This window comes from Telmatherina bonti (assembly GCF_933228915.1).
Source record: "Telmatherina bonti genome assembly, chromosome: 14".
NCBI classification, from domain to species: Eukaryota; Metazoa; Chordata; class Actinopteri; order Atheriniformes; family Telmatherinidae; genus Telmatherina; species Telmatherina bonti.
This window is the reverse complement of record NC_136612.1, coordinates 22,934,273-22,954,535: the sequence shown is the minus strand read 5'-3', so window position 1 is coordinate 22,954,535 and position 20,263 is coordinate 22,934,273. Positions and strand designations below refer to the sequence as shown.

The window sequence follows — 20,263 nt, the reverse complement described above, 5'->3', positions numbered from 1 at the left end:
CAAAAACAGAAAATCCAAACTTTTAACAGGAATAGTTGAACCAGAAACTTGCTGTGAGCTAGCCAGCACGTCGCTGTGCACCACCGAGGTTAGTTTCAGTGTAATTAATATATCACAAACACGGCTCTTGTAATCAAATGTTATGCAAGGTGTACTCTGCAGTCTGAAACAGGTGCCCTTTCCCCTACTGTTACCTTGACAACATACCTGGCAAAATGTGTTTAAACAAGACTAAACATCAGCAAGATAATTTAAAGACTAATTATCAAGTTAATAAATCGGAGTTTGTAAATGCAGTCAGTTTATTTGGCTTGGTATGCAGTATTACTGTTAGCATGTTTCTTTTCACCTGTGTTGTGTTTTGTAATATATAAACTCCTAAATTTGTCATAAACCTTTGGTTGTCATATCACTTGAATCCTTGTGCATTTTCTTGTAGCCTGATGCTGATTGTTGGCAAAATTTCCCAAACATACAACCTATTAAGTTCTTCACTTGCAAGTAATACGTGGGTAGCAGTTTACCAGCTGTTATTCGTAGGCGTGACCACCTTGACGGACTTGATAGATTTGTCAAGCTGACTTTGTCCCCCGCTGCCTAATTGTTTCTGTGGGTAACCATTAAACCTTCCTCATCCATGTGGTGCAAATCAATCAGTTTGTTGGTTGATGATTGGTTAGGCTGAACAGTCACGTTATGTTTGGCACCTTGGCCTCCTAGCAAGGTCACTGGTTCAAGAGTCAGCTGGGGAGGGTTCTAACAGTGTCCTTTCTGTACAAAGTTTGCATGACCATTATGTGGGTTCTTTCCAGGTACTTTGATTTTCTTCCACAGTATAAAAAAAAAAAAAAAAAAAAAAAAAAAAACCATGCTTGTTAGTAGGGATGGGAAAATAGAATTGAAAAATTGAAAATTGGGATTTTTTTTGCTTAAATTTTAAAATTGATTTTTTTTTTTAACAAAAATGTTTTTTTTTTCAAATAAATAAAAATAATCCATGATAAAATTGTTGCCATTTTTATTGTTCTTTTTACTTATTTTCTTGGGCATTACAGCTGCAGAATTATGGTCTGTGTTGCTTCCTAATTGGAATTGAGAAAAATGATCAGCAAAGAAATTTCTTTTATAAAATTTAGTTTCTAATCTACAATAATCAGCAACATTGAAGTGAGAATCGCAATTTAAATCAAATCAGGACCCAAAAAAATTGGAACCAAATCGGGACAGAAGCATATCATCACAGCTCTACCTGTTAGGGTGTTTTAAAGATCATGGAGACAATTGAGTCCACATTTTAACCTTGAACCTGTGCCTATACATGATTAATTAGTACTCTTATCTTTAAATATACAGATTACACAGGCCAAAACATTTGAATAAATAATTAAACATCTGGGAAAAGCAAAGCATCACAATCAAAGGAAGGCATAAAATAATAGAAGTTCTAAGTTTCAGCTCTATTTCTCACTGGCGACTAATGGCACACAGCATCTGAGGTGAAGGAGCGAGGGTGAAGCCCACAACTGGTGTCAGATCCAGTTCATCTTCCGAGACGCTTGGTGGGGGAGTAAAACGAAAACGTTGGAGGAGGGAGGTAAAGAAAAGGAAGAGCTCCATTCTGGCCAAGCCTTCTCCAAGGCACACCCTGCGACCTGCAACAAGGTGCAAAGTGTTGAACATGATCCCACGTGCACTGAAACCAGTCATAACTGAGGACTGAAATCTAACAAAGTACCTGCAGAAAAGGGCATGAAGGCATCTCTCCTGATAAATCTGCCCTCGTTATCCAGGAAGTGCGAAGGGTTGAAAGTGTGAGGGCTTTCCCATTCGCTCTCATCATACAGGACAGAAGTGAGAAGAGGAAACACTGTAGTTCCCTGCAGGCAAAAAGAAAACCGGTCCAAGACCAAAGTCTGAATATTTGTGTTGAAATGGATCAAAGTGAGCTGCTGACCTCTTTGATAAAGTAGCCCTGAAAGGTGACATCTCTGCTTGTTGTGTGAGGAATGGCCATTGGGACGATGTTGGCAAGTCTTTGTGATTCATGGATAACTGCATCAGTGAACGGGAGGTTCTTCCGGTCCTCTGTTCGAACCTGGCGACTTCCAATCACTCTGCTCAGCTCCTCCACAACACAGTCTAGATGCACATTTAAATGAACAAGCTGTAATGCTGTTTTATGTTGAAAAGAATCAAATAAGACAAGTTTTTGAATGAATACATACCTTGAATATGAGGGTACTTTGCCATGTAAAGTAAACACCACTTCATTGATCCTGTGGTATCATTTCCAGCTGCAAACATGTTTGTCACACTGTAGAGCAGGTTATCATCGTGGTAGTGTGAATTCTCGATTTCAGAATCCTAATATTACACACAAAAAAAAGTATTAACTAACATCTATAACCTCGGATAAAACTCATGGGAGTCTGATGGCTCACTTTCAGATTATTCTTGTGGATCAGAAATGCATCAATAAAGCATCTGCACATATTGGGGTCCAGAGTCTCATTCAGATCTGCAATTATTCTTCTTGTGTCTTCCTTCCCAGCCTCTATGTTCTTCATCAGATCTCTCCAGTTTCTAAGACAAGGGCCCAGCCAGGGAAACAAGTTGTACAGCTGGAAAAAATGTAAATGCAAATAAATTATTGCAAAAATATTACTAGGATAACAGAAATTTTTAGAAAAATACAGAATGATGAATAATTTAATTAGTTTGTTTCCAGGTATTGAAAGACATGCAGTGATGATATCCCATCTCTTAACTGCTTGGTTAAAAATCATTTTGCAATGTAATTCCTTGATAATCATTAAAGGTGTTTTTCATACTGTAGGCACCTGGGCTGAGCTGCTCTGCCTCTCTGCTGAGCCTGGTCACAGCTGCGGTCAATTGGTGATCAGGACCAGTGACACTATAAAAGACAGTCCTGCTTACCTGGAAGGGCTGACCTGAGAGCAAGCAGGGTGGAAGTGACAAAGAGTGGTAATGTATAAAATTTTATTGGTCATTGTAATATTGATATTTACTTTGGGGTCCTTGATAAGACCATTAAACAAGAGCCACTCACCCTGGCTGCTCTTGGGGAGGTCTGTTTTATTTGTTTTTAGTGATTTTTGCATTTTTAACTGTTTTTATCTGTTCCCTTTTTAGTGGTCTCCTGTCATACAGAGTTGCTCCACCTGCCTGGTGGTCAGGTATAATTTTAGATTGGATTATATTTTATTGGGTTTTATTGCATGTGGTTTTAGTGTTTCACTTTCTTTGCTATTAGCGTTGTTTTGTGTTTTTACCAGTCTGGGATTAAAGCCCAGAACCACTGCAGGTGGCAGCTATGGACTACATTTTGTAATACACAGGAGACAAACCTTTTTAATCTATTTATCCTGTCTTGCTTGGCCTGCTGAGGTGCTCTGACCAGGGGTGTCCTTATAGGGTAAGCTTAAGGGGGACACAGCCCCTCTTCCCCTTTTTGTACATGCTACACATACCATCAGGGATGATCCGGTCAGATGGATAATCTCATTGTCTCTTTCCACCATGGCTTGGAAAGCGGGGTCTTTGTAGTTAAATCTCTTTCCAAACACAAGAGCTGATCTAACATTTGAAGCAGCATAGTGAAAAGTCTGGGTGTTTTCGAAGGGTTTCTCTGTGATAAAAAGTTAAGAACAGCTTGACATCAATAGTTCAAGGAACTGCAACACACCACAGAGATGGAATCTTAATCAAATTTGCATTAAATCAGGATGGGCTACAGTCCTGCAAGTGTTGGGAGTTTCCCTTCTATAACACACACGTCGAGCTTAATAAGCAAACATTAAGTTGCAATAGTTTGTTGGGGTTTTTTTGTTTGTTTGTTTTTTTTTGTTGTTTTTTTTTTTGGGGGGGGGGGGGGGTTCTTTGTGTGGGAATTGAAGAACCATTAGTGCTCCTGCAGTGATCCAGACTTGTTCACTGTGCTTGTGACAGAGAGAAAGATGAAAGTGTGTATACATAAACTTGTGAAGGTTTTAGGACACATTACCCTCATATTGCTCAAATTCTTCAATCAGGTAGTGACATTCCTCAATGATTTTTTTTTTTTTTTCTTCGCTCATTCTCTTGCCCATTCCAAAATCTTTGACCGTCATCAGACAAAAATGCCTCATTTCTTTCCAGGAGTCTCCATTAGAGAATATTATACCTGGAAAGAGAAAAATCCCTCTTGTTTTAACAAAGACAGAAAATTGCACACTAAGTCTAAAACTAAATTTCATACCATGTCCTTTGGTGAAATCATGGAAAATTGGAGTGATTTCTCTGTTTCCAAACTCGTCAGCATGATTCACCAGAGCCTGTTTGACTGCCCTGTAACCTGCCAGGACCACCACCTTCTTTGTTCCAAAGAAGACTTGGAACACTGGTCCATATTTTTTAGATAGCCGAAAAAATAACTCGGTCTTATTTTGATTTTAAAAAAAAAAAACAAACATTCCGTATTGAAGAATCTATAACAATACTATATTGTCTTGGAGTTGGAACTCAGTTATTTGCCTTATTTATCTATGATAAATAAGGCAGTATGAGTCAGAGACAATAACTTACTCACATCAAAAAGGCTTTGGTCAAGTTTCTTTAGATCCACCTGAAACAGGTTGCCAAGCAGAGGAATAGCTCTGGGTCCTGGCGGTTCCTTCTTTTTCTGGGAGCTGAAGTAAAGTAGGTAGACAACCAGCAGACTGACAGTGATCCAAAACAGAGAGACTGCAGAAGATGTTCAATCATGATCTGACGATTTCTGAACTTAGTAAAATAGCTCCTAAAAAGAAGCAGATGTCCTCAGTCTGAACTTGAAGTACTGGAAAAAAAAGTTCTGAGATTATCTCAGCAACAACTTCTGGTTAGTTAACATATCTGCAGAGATTTCCAACATCAAAAAGTAACACGAATTCACAAAGGTTCTGTTGCCATGAAGGCATGCAGTAAATGAAAAGATTCCACTGCGGTAGCACCCTGTGGGCCCACAAAACAGCAACTCCTGTTTTAACTAAACTTTTTGTTCAATAAACTACTTTGTATATAAATCAGTTTATTAATACCATGGAGATAAATGTTGAAATATCTAACTCCATATATTGTCTGTGTTTGTAGTTTAATAAACCTGAACTCATCGTACAAATATATTTTTTTTCCTGTTTGGTCAGAGTGATATATGTGATAAGCAAAAGACAATGGGCAAAAGGTAAAGGACATCATGCACGTTTTCATTTCATCGCTACATCAAAACAACCTAAGCTGCTTATTTTAGATTATTTGAGGAACACAATGTACCAGGAGATAACTCACACATTCATATTGATCCAAGCTGCGATTCAAACCAGGAACTGCTTCACTGCAAGGCAACAATGTTAACCATCACATTACCATGCAACATATTGCTACACAAACATTTTCCAATTTCAGTTCTATAACAATGTACAAAGTCATTTTGAAAATTAAATAATAAACTGTCCACATATTCCTTAATAAGAACTGCTAATTTCAATATCTTTTTCAAAAGGCGTATTTATGTATTTATTGATGAACTTAAGAGGACTTTTCATAGATAAATAAGGCAAATAACTGAGTTCCAACTCCAAGACAATATAGTATTGTTATAGATTCTGCATTAGAAGGACACCATCCCTCTTTTTTCAGTTTCCACATCCTCCACTCTTGCCTTGCATTGCTCATTCTTCCATTTGGTGGAAGTAAGCCAGAAGTAAAACGACAGAGTTTGAGGATGCACAGAACAAAGAATGAAATTGGACTTCATACTTATGTTAGAAATGCCATGCTTTCTCACACAATGTCGGTGTTCAATGCAGTGTTGTAGTAATGATAGTAGAATAAAGACAAACACAAAGAGGGATTCTATCTTTTATTAGCTGGCGGGTTTCAAACATTGGCCTGTGTGAAGTTTGTATGCCAATAATACATCAATGATTGTTCATTATATAATGCATTCCGTTTTAGTTTGCATTAAACATACTTTTATTCCCTGCATTGTGTCACTGTTGTTTAAAAGATTTTGTGTGCAGCATTCCAGATTTTATTTTGATGCTGTACAAAAAAACTTTGTGATGCCTTGTTGGGAAAGCCACCATCCAGAAATAGACCTGTTCTTTTGTTTTTGGTTTTGTTTTGTTTTTTTATAAAAGCGTGTGTTAAAGTGACTATAGAATAGAATAAAATGAAGCAAACCTGCCTTTATGATAATAATTTGATCAAGAAACATTAGAAAATGTTTAAACAGAAATAAAATAACTTGATCTTTCACATATTTAACAAAAAACTTTTTGTGGAAAAAAGAAAAACACAGAAACTGTTAAGTGTCACAAAAGTTTACAATAAAACTTAAAGGAAGGGAGTTATTCCCACTTGTCAATTTGTTTTATGGGAATAACCCATGAAAAGCTGGCTCAGCATGAAATACACAGCGGTGTGCTGTCCAACAGTTTCATCTTTGATTCAGTAAGGGACACATTAGAACCTGAACTACATTCAATGATAGACTTTACAGAAGAACCATAGTTTATTTCAATTTTTACTTGAATTGATCACTGCAATGAAAGTAGATATGTTTATTATATAGGAAGAAATATATAAAATTTGAATTACAACAGAAAACAGCTTTATCTGTTGTTCTCATATCACCATGTTTTCTGTTTGTAAATAATGAATTTACTACTTTTCAGTGTAGCTATGTTTTGTTTTTTGCAGAAAAGGTGTTCATAAAGAACATGGGTACAGTTGATTTTGCATGTTAATCTTGAATCTGTGCCTGCTGAATTCTTCAAGTACTCTGTTATTATGAGATGAATAAGCAAAAAGTGTTTCCACACAGCAGAGCGCTTCACTTGCAGGATGGTATAAAATGGCAGAAGTTCTAAGTTTCAGCTCTATTTCTCACTGGCGACTAATGGCACACAGCATCTGAGGTGAAGGAGCGAGGGTGAAGCCCACAACTGGTGTCAGATCCAGTTCATCTTCCAAGACGCTTGGTGGGGGAGTAAAACGAAAACGTTGGAGGAGGGAGGTAAAGAAAAGGAAGAGCTCCATTCTGGCCAAGCCTTCTCCAAGGCACACCCTGCGACCTGCAACAAGGTGCAAAGTGTTGAACATGATCCCATGTGCACTGAAACCAGTCATAACTGAGGACTGAAATCTAACAAAGTACCTGCAGAAAAGGGCATGAAGGCATCTCTCCTGATAAATCTGCCCTCGTTATCCAGGAAGTGCGAAGGGTTGAAAGTGTGAGGGCTTTCCCATTCGCTCTCATCATACAGGACAGAAGTGAGAAGAGGAAACACTGTAGTTCCCTGCAGGCAAAAAGAAAACCGGTCCAAGACCAAAGTCTGAATATTTGTGTTGAAATGGATCAAAGTGAGCTGCTGACCTCTTTGATAAAGTAGCCCTGAAAGGTGACATCTCTGCTTGTTGTGTGAGGAATGGCCATTGGGACGATGTTGGCAAGTCTTTGTGATTCATGGATAACTGCATCAGTGAACGGGAGGTTCTTCCGGTCCTCTGTTCGAACCTGGCGACTTCCAATCACTCTGCTCAGCTCCTCCACAACACAGTCTAGATGCACATTTAGGTCAAGATTAAATCAAACAAAACATGCTACATAATCAGCAATTTCAGTGAAAACTGTAAACTAAGATGTCTTTTTAAATTCATACATACCTTGAATATGAGGGTACTTTGCCATGTAAAGTAAACACCACTTCAGTGTTGTTCCTGTGGTATCGGTTCCAGCTGCAAACAAGTTTGTCACACTGTAGAGCAGGTTATCATCGTGGTAGTGTGAATTTTTTATTTCAGAATCCTGGCATAACACAAATAGGGAGAATTTATTCATTACCATTTATAATCTGAGATATTTCTCACCAGAGGTAAACTGCTCACCTGATTTTGTTTTCGGATCAGAAATGCATCAATAAAACATCTGCACATATTGGGGTCCAGAGTCTCCTTCAGATCTGCAATTATCCTTCTTGTATCTTCCTTTCCAGCCTCTATGTTCTTCATCACATCTCTCCAGTTTTTGAGGAAAGGGCCCAGCCAGGGAAAAAAGTTGTACATCTGGAATATGATTGTTGGAATATGCAGTTAGGTACAATTTGGAGGACTTTCTACCTGTGCTTGCATCTACAACAGCCTCAGCACTGGCTTGTTGGAGGATTTCACAAAATGAACTCCTCACTCCTTCCACAACATTTACATGGTTAAGGTCAGGACTTTGACTTGGTTATTCCAAAACAGGAACTTTATTTTCTTGTAGCCATACCTTTGTAGATCAATGCATTGCAGTCATTGTCTTGGCTGGTCACCCACTTTCTATTAAAATATCTGACAGTAATCTTTTAAGATACTCATATTCTTCAGAATTTGTTGGCACACCATCTGGCCCAGATGCAGCAAAGAGTAAAACGTAGCAGTTATTCCGTAGGGAAGCAGGATTCCTTGTACTGACTGCACATAAATTGAGGTAAATTACAATAAAGCATATGGAAATAAGTAAAAGAAGAAAGAAAAAAGAAAACATCAAAACAAATTTAGGAAATTTGAAGTACTTCACAAACTTTAAAGTTGTTCAATTTTACTGATTAAATATTTGCTCAATATTATCTGCAGCCATTCAATCCAATTCAATTCAACTTTATCTGTATAGTGCCACTTCACAACATGTTTTCACAGGGCACTTTACATACACAAATCAACATACACGTCATTTCGAGCCAATTCATACATATCCTATAATAGAAACCAACTGATTGCATCGAGTCATGACTTTGATCCAATCCCCCACCCTGAGCATGCACGCGGTGACAGTGGGAAGGAAAACACTCCCTTTTAACTGGAAGAAAACCTCCGGCAGAACCCGGCTCAGGAAAGGCAGCCATCTTTTAACAAGTATTTAAGATCAGTTTAAATTTTTATACCAGGAGGGATGCAGATCCTGTCAGATGGATGATCTCATTATCTCTTTCCACCATAGCTTGGAAGACTGGGTCTTTGTATTCAAATCTCTTTCCAAACATCAGAGCCGATATAACATTCGAAGCTGCGTAGTTAATGGCCTTGGTGTTGTTGAAGGGTTTCCCTGTGATAAAAAAGTTAGAAGCAATAGTTGAACATTAATTGGAACTTTAAAATACTGTGTTGTGTTAAAAGGGTAATTTTGTTATTTGACAACTAGGTTATATTAAATACCACAAGCAACAAAACTGTTTGATTCTTAAAAAAATAGAAATATGTGCATATTATAGTTAAATGCATACATATGAGTAATATTAATGTCATGGCAGTTTAAAAATAACAACAATTTATAAATTTACCCCACAAAATACCCGCTAGTTTGAGCAATTAGCCGTTTAAAACACTTCCAATAATCAGTTTAAAACAGCCACGACAGCCTTCTCTGTTACTGTGAGGGTAATGTGCAATCTTTGACTAATTGTTATAGCATTGATCCAGTTTTTGAACTTTATTCTGTAATCCGTGGGGCAGGGATTTAAATTCTAGTTGTCAAGGGCCACTGTGCAGGTTTTAGGTGCCTCCCTGCCCCAACCCACCTGATTCAAATAAAAAAAGATTCAGCAGTTTGTTGTCACATAACTCGGGTATGATGAAGCAGGGAGCTATCTAAGAACAGCAAGACCATGAACTAAGACGGGTGGTCAACTCCAGTCCTCGAGGGTTGCAGTTGTGCAGAGCTTGAAGTCAAAATCTGTACAAGTTTGCCAATTACCCATTGATCTGAGTCAGTGTTGTGCAGCAGGGAAACTCCCAACACTGAAGTTGCCCACCTCTCGATTAAGAGCTTGAAATATGTTGTGAAGAAAATTCCAGTATTTCAGAAGACAGCATTACCTTCAAATAATTCAAATTCTTCAATCAGGTAGTGGCTTTCCTCAATGATTCTTTCTTCACTTATCCTCTTGCCCATTCCAAAATCTTTGAGCGTGGTAAGAGCAAAACGCCTCATTTCTTTCCACGACTCTCCATTCGAAAATAGTATGCCTGAAAATAAAGTAAGTTAACTTGTTCTGCTAAGGACAGAAAACATGAACTCTTAAAACATTTCCTTACCATGTTCTTTGTTAAAATCATAGAAAATTGGAGTGATTTCTCTGTTTCCAAACTCGTCAGCGTGGTTCACCAGAGCCTGTTTGACTGTCTTGTAACCTGCCAAGACTACCACCTTCTTTGTTCCAAAGAAGACTTGGAACACTGGGCCATATCTTTTAGAAAGCTGAAAAGGTAATAAGGCAAAAGATGAGACTCGGTATTATGTTGTTTCCAAAAACACTTCAGAGACAACAAAATCACTCACAGCTAAAAGAGTTTGGTCTAGTCTCCTCAGATCCACCTGCAGCAGGTTACCAAGAAGAGGAAGCGGTCTGGGTCCTGGAAGCTTCTTACTTTCCTGGGCGCTGAAGCCAAAGTAAATAAGGTGGAGAACTAGCAAACCAACAACGACCCCAAACAAGGAGACTGAAGCAGGGGATTGAAAAACAACTTCAAACATTGTCACGGTCACCTGAGTTTCCTCTGACTGCTGTTGGAAGCCCAAACCTTTCACTGTGCAGCTGTCTTTTCTCTGTGTTCAGATCCTTTCACAACTTGAATCCTCAGTGAAGTGACAGCATAATTACCCCCCTGGTTACTTCCAGAAATTCCTGTTTTGTCTTGTTTGAAAAGTGACCGCCCAGTGGTGATGGCCAATACGAAGCAGGGCTCCGAAGCTTGTATCGAGTAATTCCGGACGCGCTTTGCCGAAGCGCTTGTCGACGTGTGTGTCGCTGACGTATGCAGTGACGTGTGACGCATCGTGAAGCCTCGCCGAGCATGCGGCGTCACGTGACAGGTTCAGGAAGTGTCTCGCGCTTTTGGAGCGGCATTCGAAATAAAAGGGGGGTTGAAACGCAATGGATTGCCCGTGTCATCTCGTTCATCTTGAGTTATTGGGTCCACTTTGTTGCTGTTTCAATACAATTATCACGTTTTTGAACTGTGTAATTGTTGCTATGGAACCAGCAGCCAGAAAAAGAAAAACTTCACCTGTCTGGGAACATTTTGATTTGATTTCTCCGAATAAGGTAACTACCTTGTTATGTACAAATTCTACAAATGTTAGTTTAAAAACAGCTGTATACTGTTTGCATTTTACTAAATCTATAGCCCTCTTTCTTTTTTTTTTCTTTTTTTCTTTTTTTTTTCAGGTGAAGTGTCTGTTGTGCCTCAGGGAGCTGGTGTATAACAACACCTCATCAATGCTAAGGCATTATCGGTCTTTGCATGTCATTGTGGAGGCCACTCAAGAAAATCCAGGCCCAGGTATGCCTTTTGGAAACACAATAATGTGATCTCACTGTATAATAACACATTATTGTAATGCATTTAGACAAGAATGCTGATATTGCGGAGTTGTTGGTGAATATGGTCGTTGAAGATTCCCAACCCTTTTCCTTTGTGGAGGGCACTGGCTTCAAAAAGCTTTTTGAAGCATTGGCCCCTAATTATGTTCTACCCACAAGGAAGGTAAGTACACAAAGCATTTTTTATATTTTTCTCATTTTCTTTTTAACACATTATACTTTTATTGTAGACTCTGAAAGCCATGGTGGATAAACGATACCAAGAAACCAAGGAGAAAGCCAAGGCTGTGGTTTCTAAAGCCCAGGCTGTCAGCATTACATCAGATTTGTGGACATCCATCAACACAGAATCTTTTTTGGCGGTGACATGCCATTTCATTAATGAAAGCACCAGTCTGCAGTCTGTGGTTCTTGGAGTGCAGCATTTTACTGAAGCACATTCTGCAGTAAACCTGGCAAGCACCAAAACGGCACTTATGACAGAATGGGGCATAGGGGACAAGGTCACATGCCTTGTGACTGATGGTGCACCCAACATGGGTGCCTGTGCAAGGGAGCTGCATTTGCGCCACACAACATGTGTTGCACATTCCCTAAATTTGATGGTGAGAAAGGCAATGGAGAATTCTCTTGAGATTTCTGCTATCCGCAGTAACTGCAGAAGGATAGTGGGATATTTCAAGAGTAGCACTACTGCAAAAGTAAGCCCTTTACATGCACCATGTGAATTGTTTTATTTGTGTGTGTGTGTGTGTGTTGACAAGTTTGTTGTTTTTTATAGGAAAGACTGTCACAAATGCAAGTTCAGATGAACCTTCCTGTGTTGAAGCTTGTTCAAGAGGTGGAAACTCGCTGGAACAGCACCTATTTAATGTTCCAGCGGCTATATGATCTCCGTGAACCTGTTGGTGCAGCTTTGGCCGGACTGTGAACTGACATTCAACCGCTGTCGGCAGATACTTTTACAATTATCAAAGACTGCCTCAAAGTTTTGGAGCCTTTCAATCAGGCAACGACTGAGTTGTCTGAGGAAAAGAGAGTGTCGGGGTCAAAAGTTATTCCACTCCTTTCAATGCTCCACTGTTCCCTGGAAGAGGAGGAGATTGGGATGATCCAGACAGCAGAGAGCAGAGAAATGGCCCAGTTTCTTCGAAGACAGCTGAGGGACAAACTAAATAACATCCAGTCAATGAGCATCATGTACCTGTCAACACTTCTGGACCCAAGGTTTAAAAAAATTGGTTTCTTTAGCCCAAATAAAGCAGTGGATGCAGAGACAAGACTGATATCAGAGTGTGCTGCTATTATAAGGCATCATCAGTCATCATCATCATCTCCATCTCCATCCACTCCATCAACATCAGCTACTCAATCTGTGGAGCAAGGTAATTAATACAGTACAATTGTGCTAATAAGTAATGTTTATTTATTCATTTTTTTTGTAGGAAGCAAATTGTGGCATCGCTTTGATGCAACTAGTCAGCTGACTAGAACGACGAATGTGACTGCAGGTGCCACAATGGAGGTCCAAGCCTACCTGTCGGAACCTAACATCTTGAGGAAATCAGACCCACTGAAGTATTGGGAGCAACAGAAGGCTGTATATCCAAATCTGTACAAACTAGCTGTGGCATTTCTGTGCACTCCTGCCTCGTCTGTGCCCTGTGAAAGGGTATTTTCTAAAGCTGGAGAACTATTGTACAAAAAAAGAAATCGTCTTTCTCCCAAAACACTGGATAACTTAATATTTCTAAATAAAAATGGATACTTTTAAATTACATCTTTATTCAGTTTTGCATAAGAACAAACATCAAGTAACACAAGCACAAATATAAAGTCACAAAAGCACAAACAACAAGTAACACAAGCACAAATATAAAGTCACAAAAGCACAAACAACAAGTAACACAAGCACATTTCACAGCTCTGTGTCAGAACCCCTTTAACTCAACCAGTGTGTAGTTCATTTTTTTTGTCCACACAATGGAGACATAGAGCAAATGAAGCACCTTGATGAAGCGCCAACCAATGTGTGATACACTTGGCAGCGATGCCTCACTGATTCATGACGCCTCATTTTCCCATCACTAGTTATTTCTCTGGTTCCGGACAGATTCACTTTGACTGGAGGTGAAAAATAAAAAGCTAAATTCTGCCATTTGGACTGATTTTACTGATGTTTCGAATCTGTATCAATTTATTTAAATGCTCTTGAGCAATGGAGAAGCTTTACTGGCCTCTCGCTTTTCTTCACGAGACTGTTGCAGCAATGTGTTATACTCATTGTGCATTATACTCCCTTCCCAGGTGTTCCTTATTATGCTGATGTGTGGCAGCCTCCTCCAGCCAATCAGGTCTGGGAGTGGCTTTTAAAAGACCTCAGGATCTGCACGTCTGGGCCTTTTGGCCACTTGCCATTCACACCATGTTGGTATTGTGCATTAGCTTATTGACATTGTGGGTTATATGTTGGTTATTGTGTTTCTGTTTAATATAACCCTGAGCATTCTTCCAGATAGGCCTTGTAGGAGAGAGCTGCCATTTTGTTTTATCATATGGGGTTCTTTTCTCTTGTTTATGTTACTATAGAGTAGGTTAGATGTAAGTTTGTACTTTGTTTTGTTTGGTGGGTAGGTAAGTTGTCCTTTTGTTTTGTAGGCAGGGGTGTTTTTGTTTGTTATGTTGGCCTTGGCTCTCCCTGATGCAAATGGCTGTCTGGGTGTGAATCTGTGACTGTGAAGGTCTCTGAGCTGTGAAGAAATGTGCCCAACTCTGACCTTTTTCTCTGTGTTTTCATCTGAGGTTGTAACCTTGCTTCTTTAGGTGTTACTCCTTCTTAGGGACGTAACAGAGACATAGGAGAACTTTTCAAATCATACTAAAATGACATCAACCACTTAAGTTAAAAAAAAAAGACATTTTTTAGATGCCTCCAGTTTTCAGATAAAATTGCACTTCACTCAAGGTACAAACCATTTATCTTCAGGTTTTTGTAAAATGACAAGCAAATTTACAAAGAAAAATGACTAATCCTATCCAAAATGTCAGTCCCTCCCATCTCACAAAAGCTGGCACAAAGTCTTACATTTTCATCAGTCACGATCAGTCAGGCTGTTTCACAGAAATTTGAATACAGTTTTGGCACAGCCGCTGATACCTGAGTGGCAATAATAACACTACGAGGTTCCAGGTGCCAGTCTGGATTAAGTGACCACTCCCACTTTTTACCACCTTCTCAGCAATAGAAATTTAATCTCTGCATTGCACTTTGGTGGATTAAAAAAGGCTTGCTCAGCAGCTTTGTTAAATGCGCCATGTGATTTTTGTTTTCTTCTTTATTTCTAACTGACAAAACGGGATGTATTACATTTGGTGGTATAAAGATGCATTTTTAACACACTGTGCAAAGTCAGCATGCCCAACATACTGTTAGAACGTTGATTTGCTTGACTGTTAGATTTATCTGTAATTTTACATAAATTTCTAAATTTTAAGCCTCTCTATGTTCAGTAAAACCTTATCAGTATGTTTTGAATGTCACTCTGACTTTTATACATTGAAATAAATGAAGCAGCCCTTAGTGACATAAAAGTGTTCAGATATTACACACTTGTTAAAGTGTGTTTTGTTTTATGCTCAAATCTTTATCTGGGGGGAAAAAAACTAAAAGAAGCAAAGGTAAAAGATTATTAGCTTTATTATTGTAATTTCAGATCATTTGAGCCACAAGAAGACACAAATTAAAATGCCTGCACAAATATACATTATTTTCAACTAGTTATAATGTGAGACGATGAGTATATCAAAAAGATCAGTGGAGCATAATGACACTTTACTCCTCTTCCTCACTGCAGACTGACAGCACACAGCTCATGAGGAGAGGGAGAGAGGACAAAGCCTGTTGCTGGTGTCAGATTCAGCTCATCCACTGAAACCCCAGGTGGAGGGGTGAAACGAAAGCTCTGAAGAAGGGAGGTGAAAAAGAGAAAGAGCTCCATCTTAGCCAGACTCTCTCCCAGACACATCCGGCGACCTGCAAGTGTAAACCATGTCAAACATTGACATCCAATCATGCCTGAGGAAGTGGGAATGATCCCTTATGTGTTAAAAAATGACAAAAACCTGGCAAAGTTGTTATACCTGCAGAAAAGGGCAAGAAGGCATCTCTCTTGATAAATTGACCCCCTTTGTTCAGGAAGTGAGAGGGGTTAAAGGTGTATGGATTCTCCCACTCAGTCTCATCAAACAGTAGAGAAGAGGAAATACAGTTGTCCCCTGGGCCAAAGAAGAGAGACATTGTCTTATTTCTTGTGGCATCAAAGGAAAATTCATGTTCTTATGAAGTATATTGTTTCACGGAGGCTCTAAAACACAAGTGAGTTTCTGATCTCTTTTATAAAGTATCCCCGGAAGATAACATCCCGGCTAGTTTTGTGTGGAATAGACATGGGGATAATGTTAGCCATTCGCTGTGTCTCATGGATGACAGCATTGGTGTACGGCAGGTTTTTACGATCTTCTACCCGTACTTGACGGCTTCCAATTACTCTGGCCAACTCCTCCTGGACCTGGTCTGCAGAAGAAAAAAAATTAAGTTAATCAGTATTGAGTAGAAAAATGAGCGTGGAGTTAGAGTGGACTGTTTTGTCATGATGAGATGTGAGCATAACCATCTGCAGCTTGTGGAAAAAAACTGAAGACCAGGTCCAAGACTTATAGAGAACTATGAAGCACTGGTGATCTGTTTCTGTCTCGGTCTTTGGCGTAGGGATTGTAGATGATTAGAAATATTTCAGTGTCCACATTGAAAAAATACCAGAGCTTTTCCTTTGACTCATTACCCTGAATAAGTGGATATCTGGCCATCATGAGCAGACACCAACTCAGTGTAGTAGCTGTGGAGTCTGTGCCAGCAGAAAACAGGCTGGCCACTGTGAAGACCAAGTTCTCCTCGTTAAAGTTAGTGTTCATAACACAAGAGTCCTAAAAGAAAGAACATCCACACATTGGTATCAAACATACATGACAAACACTAGGGTTCTTCAAAAGATGGAAGACATGTGGCCTTACCTCATCTTTCTGCTTCTGAATCAGGAAACAATCCACAAATCCTCTGCATATCTGAGGGTTGAGTATCTCTTTCAGATGCTGGCTTAAATCCTTTACATCTCTGACAGTCCCCTCTACATTTTTTAAAATCAGCTCCCGGTTCTTTATCCATTTTGCCAACCAGGGAAACATGTTGTAAAGCTGCAAAATCAGAGGAAGAAAATAGTATTTCAAACAAGTGACTAAATTCACCAACAGAATTCTGTGTGAAATCACCAATGAACCAATTGATTTGATCAGACAAAAAGAGTTGAAGATCAAGTTAGATTAAGCACATAAAAGTTCTGTAGGTACAGTATTTTAAACATTTATGAACCCCAGTTATATAAATATCAGATTATTAGACTTCATTTCTATGAAACCAATGCTATTTGATTTTGAAAGTGAGGGAAAAAGTGTGCTCTGAAAAAAAAGACATTTGCCTTTGGCAAAAGCGTTCACAGTGTGTCTCAACTTTCATGGGCTTGAATCAGTGAGCAACATGTAACCAGTGCCACCTGGTGGGTGGAGGCTGCCTCTCTGAGTTTATAAAAGGCAGGAAGTGTGAGGAAGTGCCAGGTGTTGAGGTGAGCCTCATGTGGAGAGTGAGCTTGGTAAGCATTTGTTTTTAACTTGGATGGTTTTTTGCTTTTAGTAATATTTGAATGGGGTTACTTTTAATATAATTTTTGATATTGCAGTGTGGCCACACAAGATTTTAAAAAAGGTACAACCTGTTTATGGCTTCGCTGTGTGGGGGGCACCGACGTGGCAGGTGAATTCCATAATTTGAGTATTTTTAAATTGTGAAGTATTAAAATGGTTTGTATTCTGAAATGTTTCGTAATTGTTTTTGTATTTTACAGTTGCTGAATGGTTTTTCGTCACTGTTTCCTGCTGTCCTAAGATTTTGGTTTAGGTTTTGGTCTTTTTGATAGTAGTCCGCCTGGCCTTGCATGGCATACTGAATGGTATTGGATTATCAGCTGTGAGGTGGACTAACTATTTTTGTTATTTTTATTTCATTTTCTTGTTTATTTGGAGTACTCCCCGCCCCCCCACCAAATTTACCCAGTGGTCAAATAGGCCTTGATTTCCCTGGCTCCTGAACCCTGACTTCTGAGGGTTGGTCTTCACGAGTGAGACTTGCAGTGTTAGCTGATTGATGTGCTTTGTGGTGCCACTTTTGGTTTGTTCTTCAGGGTTCTGGATATGCTGGGGTTATTTGGAAGTGTATGACCAGTCTGGGTTAAATTGAAGTGGGATTTTCCCTAAATCTGTGTTTAATAAAATTGCTTGTTTGTTTAAATACTGAGTTCTATGTTTATTCTTTAGTTATTCCTGCAACAATCAGTAACCTTCAACAAATGTCAATAAAAGTAAAACATGAAAGAAAACAACTGTGTGTAAAGGAACACTAGCATAAATATTGAACAGGGCAAGCGCAAACTATTTTTTCATCTCGAAGTGGATTCAGTGGTATGACACTCAAGTCTCGCTATGACTGCAACTCAGTGCTTCAAAACTGTGAACATCTATACTGTTGTCTTGTCTGTGACGTAAAGGGGTGCTATTGTGGTATTTCAAGTTTTTTTGAGCTTTCTACAGTGTTACAGTGTTGAATCCTCATCAGACATGTGAACGGCACCGTTTTTATCACCGAAACGCATGTTTGAGTTTGAGTTTGAGTTCCAGCACGCTCTCCGTTCGGTTTCCATGGCAACGAAAAACGCGTCATTTTAGAGGTTTTTTTTGTACTTCAAAATCCTTGTGACGTCCCGGGGGATAAGGTTCAGTGATTGGTTACCTTCTACTGGTTAACAAGGGCATGTACAAATACATCAGGCGGGTGGAAAACGTCGGATAAAGTTATTTCCAACAATGGCTGGTGAGTTTACCAAAGTGAGACATCCTGCTGCATTCGTTGCTGTGGGTTGCTGTTTTCCACTTTGTTTTCAGGGTCTATGTGTTGACATTGTATTTTGTTTTTTTTAATGAGTTCATATTAGCCTAATCCTTCTGTTTATGAGATGTTACAATGACGGCGAAAGCAGTTGTGGTGCGCGCTTCCGATGTAGTGCAGTGGCGGGAGGCGGGGCTTAATGCTGAAGAGTCTCAATCCACTCGTTTTGCCCACAGGCTGATCTGACAGCCTACGGAGAGGGTCGGTCTGAAGTAAATAAAGCGATTTGTGATAATAACTCAATCAATCCCAGCCCTTCTGGTGTCACAAATAAAAATAAATTAGCCTGAAATGCACATAATAGTTCCACTTTAAAGGACATGACTTATCCCAAATCACGTCACCTATCAAAGGAAAACGTTACTCACTACTGAAAACAAACATCTGTCACGACACCATTCCGCCAGCATGTCAACCGCTTTACAGCCACCGGCCCTGTCTAGGGCTGATGCCGTGCATATACAAGAAGTCTGGCCGTCAGCTGCGGAGGAGGGTAAGGGCCTACCTGGGGGCAGGGGACTACCTCTCCGGGCAGTCCGTTCTCAGAATTCCCTCCCGGTACAGGATCCGACCTAGCTGACTCCAGCTAGCTCTGGCGGCACACCTCAGCCCATTTTGTGATCAGTTCATTTATTTAGGACAAAGACGGAAAAAAAACTAACAAAAATCCACATGAAGTTTCAGGGGGAGTCCCCAACGTCTCTCGCACCTCTCACACCGGAACGGCATTTATCATTTTGATTGCTAATCCCACCTGGCCCCACCCACCACAGCATGACAGCCAAACTCCTCTGGGCAGTGCCGTGACATTCCTCCCCCCATATTAAAAAAAAACAAAAAAAACAAAACACACACAAGAATACTCCTTAACTTTCTACGATCAACCCTTATCCCTCCCCTTTCATTTAAAATAACCTTCATTTACCCAGCATTACGCGCCCTACTAACCCAACCCCCTCAACTCATACCCCTGGATAGCGCATCATCCACCACATTATTCTTCCCTGCCACATGCTTGATGTCAAGGTCATATGGCTGCAGCATCACACTCCACTTGAACACCCTAGCGTTGGCTCCTTTAAACTTGGCCAAAAAGGATAGGGGGTTATGATCCGAATAAACCACCACCTTCCTACTGCCGGCCACATACACTTCAAAATGCTTGATAACCAACACCAACGCCAAAGCTTCTTTCTCGATCATTGAATAAGCCCTCTGATATGCATTCAGCTTCTTAGAAAAATAGGCCACTGGCCTCTCTAACTTTTCGCTCCCCACCTGAAGCAGAACCGCACCCACTCCCACATCACATGCATCTATGGCCAGCAGGAACGGCTCCTGAAAATCCGGAACTCTTAGTACTGGAGCACTAGATAATATGGTTTTCACCCTGTCTAGGGCCTCCTGACACTCTCTTGATCAGTCACACTTAACATCCTTCCTTAACAGGTTAGTCAAGGGACAAGTAATGGCTGCAAAGTTGGCCACAAACTGACGATAGAAACCACACATCCCCAAAATCTGCATCAACTGAGTTTGTGTACGAGTTTGTGTATTGGAAAACCTAAAATTGCCTCTACTTTCGTCTCCCGGGGAGGTACTAAGCCACAGCCCACCTGGTGACCCAAATAAGTCACAGTTTCCTTACCGAACTCGCATTTTGCAAGATTCACCACCAACCCTGCCTCTTGAAGCGCGGAAAACAAGTTCCCTACCTGTTCCACATATATATATATATATATATATATATATACATATATATATATATATACATATATATATACATACATATATATATATATACATA

General features: G+C 39.8%; 2 protein-coding genes and 1 pseudogene across 3 annotated transcripts in view; all 3 read right to left on the bottom strand.

The window, feature by feature from the left end:
- Positions 1 to 1,464: 1,464 nt before the first annotated feature.
- LOC306765586 (cytochrome P450 2K1-like) lies at positions 1,465 to 5,712 on the bottom strand (the record flags this gene model as incomplete). Its single annotated transcript, XM_079253068.1, has 10 exons — positions 1,465 to 1,652; positions 1,736 to 1,877; positions 1,955 to 2,139; positions 2,226 to 2,364; positions 2,442 to 2,621; positions 3,492 to 3,649; positions 4,025 to 4,183; positions 4,259 to 4,421; positions 4,589 to 4,718; positions 5,699 to 5,712. The coding sequence occupies 10 exons, from the start codon at positions 5,710 to 5,712 to the stop codon at positions 1,465 to 1,467; spliced, it is 1,458 nt and encodes a 485-aa protein (XP_079109194.1).
- A 629-nt stretch (positions 5,713 to 6,341) lies between these two features.
- The window catches only part of abca3b (ATP-binding cassette, sub-family A (ABC1), member 3b), a gene marked incomplete at its 5' end in the record, with an annotated part of 41,733 nt that continues 27,811 nt past the window's right edge, over positions 6,342 to 20,263 (bottom strand). Inside the window, 9 exons of the mRNA XM_079252850.1 lie at positions 6,342 to 7,115; positions 7,199 to 7,340; positions 7,418 to 7,602; positions 7,708 to 7,849; positions 7,930 to 8,106; positions 8,967 to 9,127; positions 9,898 to 10,047; positions 10,117 to 10,279; positions 10,361 to 10,460. Coding sequence (XP_079108976.1) covers positions 6,928 to 7,115; positions 7,199 to 7,340; positions 7,418 to 7,602; positions 7,708 to 7,849; positions 7,930 to 8,106; positions 8,967 to 9,127; positions 9,898 to 10,047; positions 10,117 to 10,279; positions 10,361 to 10,460 — 1,408 coding nt within the window. The 3' untranslated portion in view covers positions 6,342 to 6,927. The remainder of the gene's footprint in view (positions 7,116 to 7,198; positions 7,341 to 7,417; positions 7,603 to 7,707; positions 7,850 to 7,929; positions 8,107 to 8,966; positions 9,128 to 9,897; positions 10,048 to 10,116; positions 10,280 to 10,360; positions 10,461 to 20,263) is intronic.
- Positions 15,251 to 19,659, bottom strand: LOC306765230 (cytochrome P450 2K1-like; annotated as a pseudogene). Its single transcript has 6 exons — positions 19,447 to 19,659; positions 16,476 to 16,655; positions 16,247 to 16,388; positions 15,794 to 15,978; positions 15,546 to 15,680; positions 15,251 to 15,438 (listed from the first exon to the last, which is right to left on the bottom strand). The product of its transcript is annotated as a cytochrome P450 2K1-like (transcript).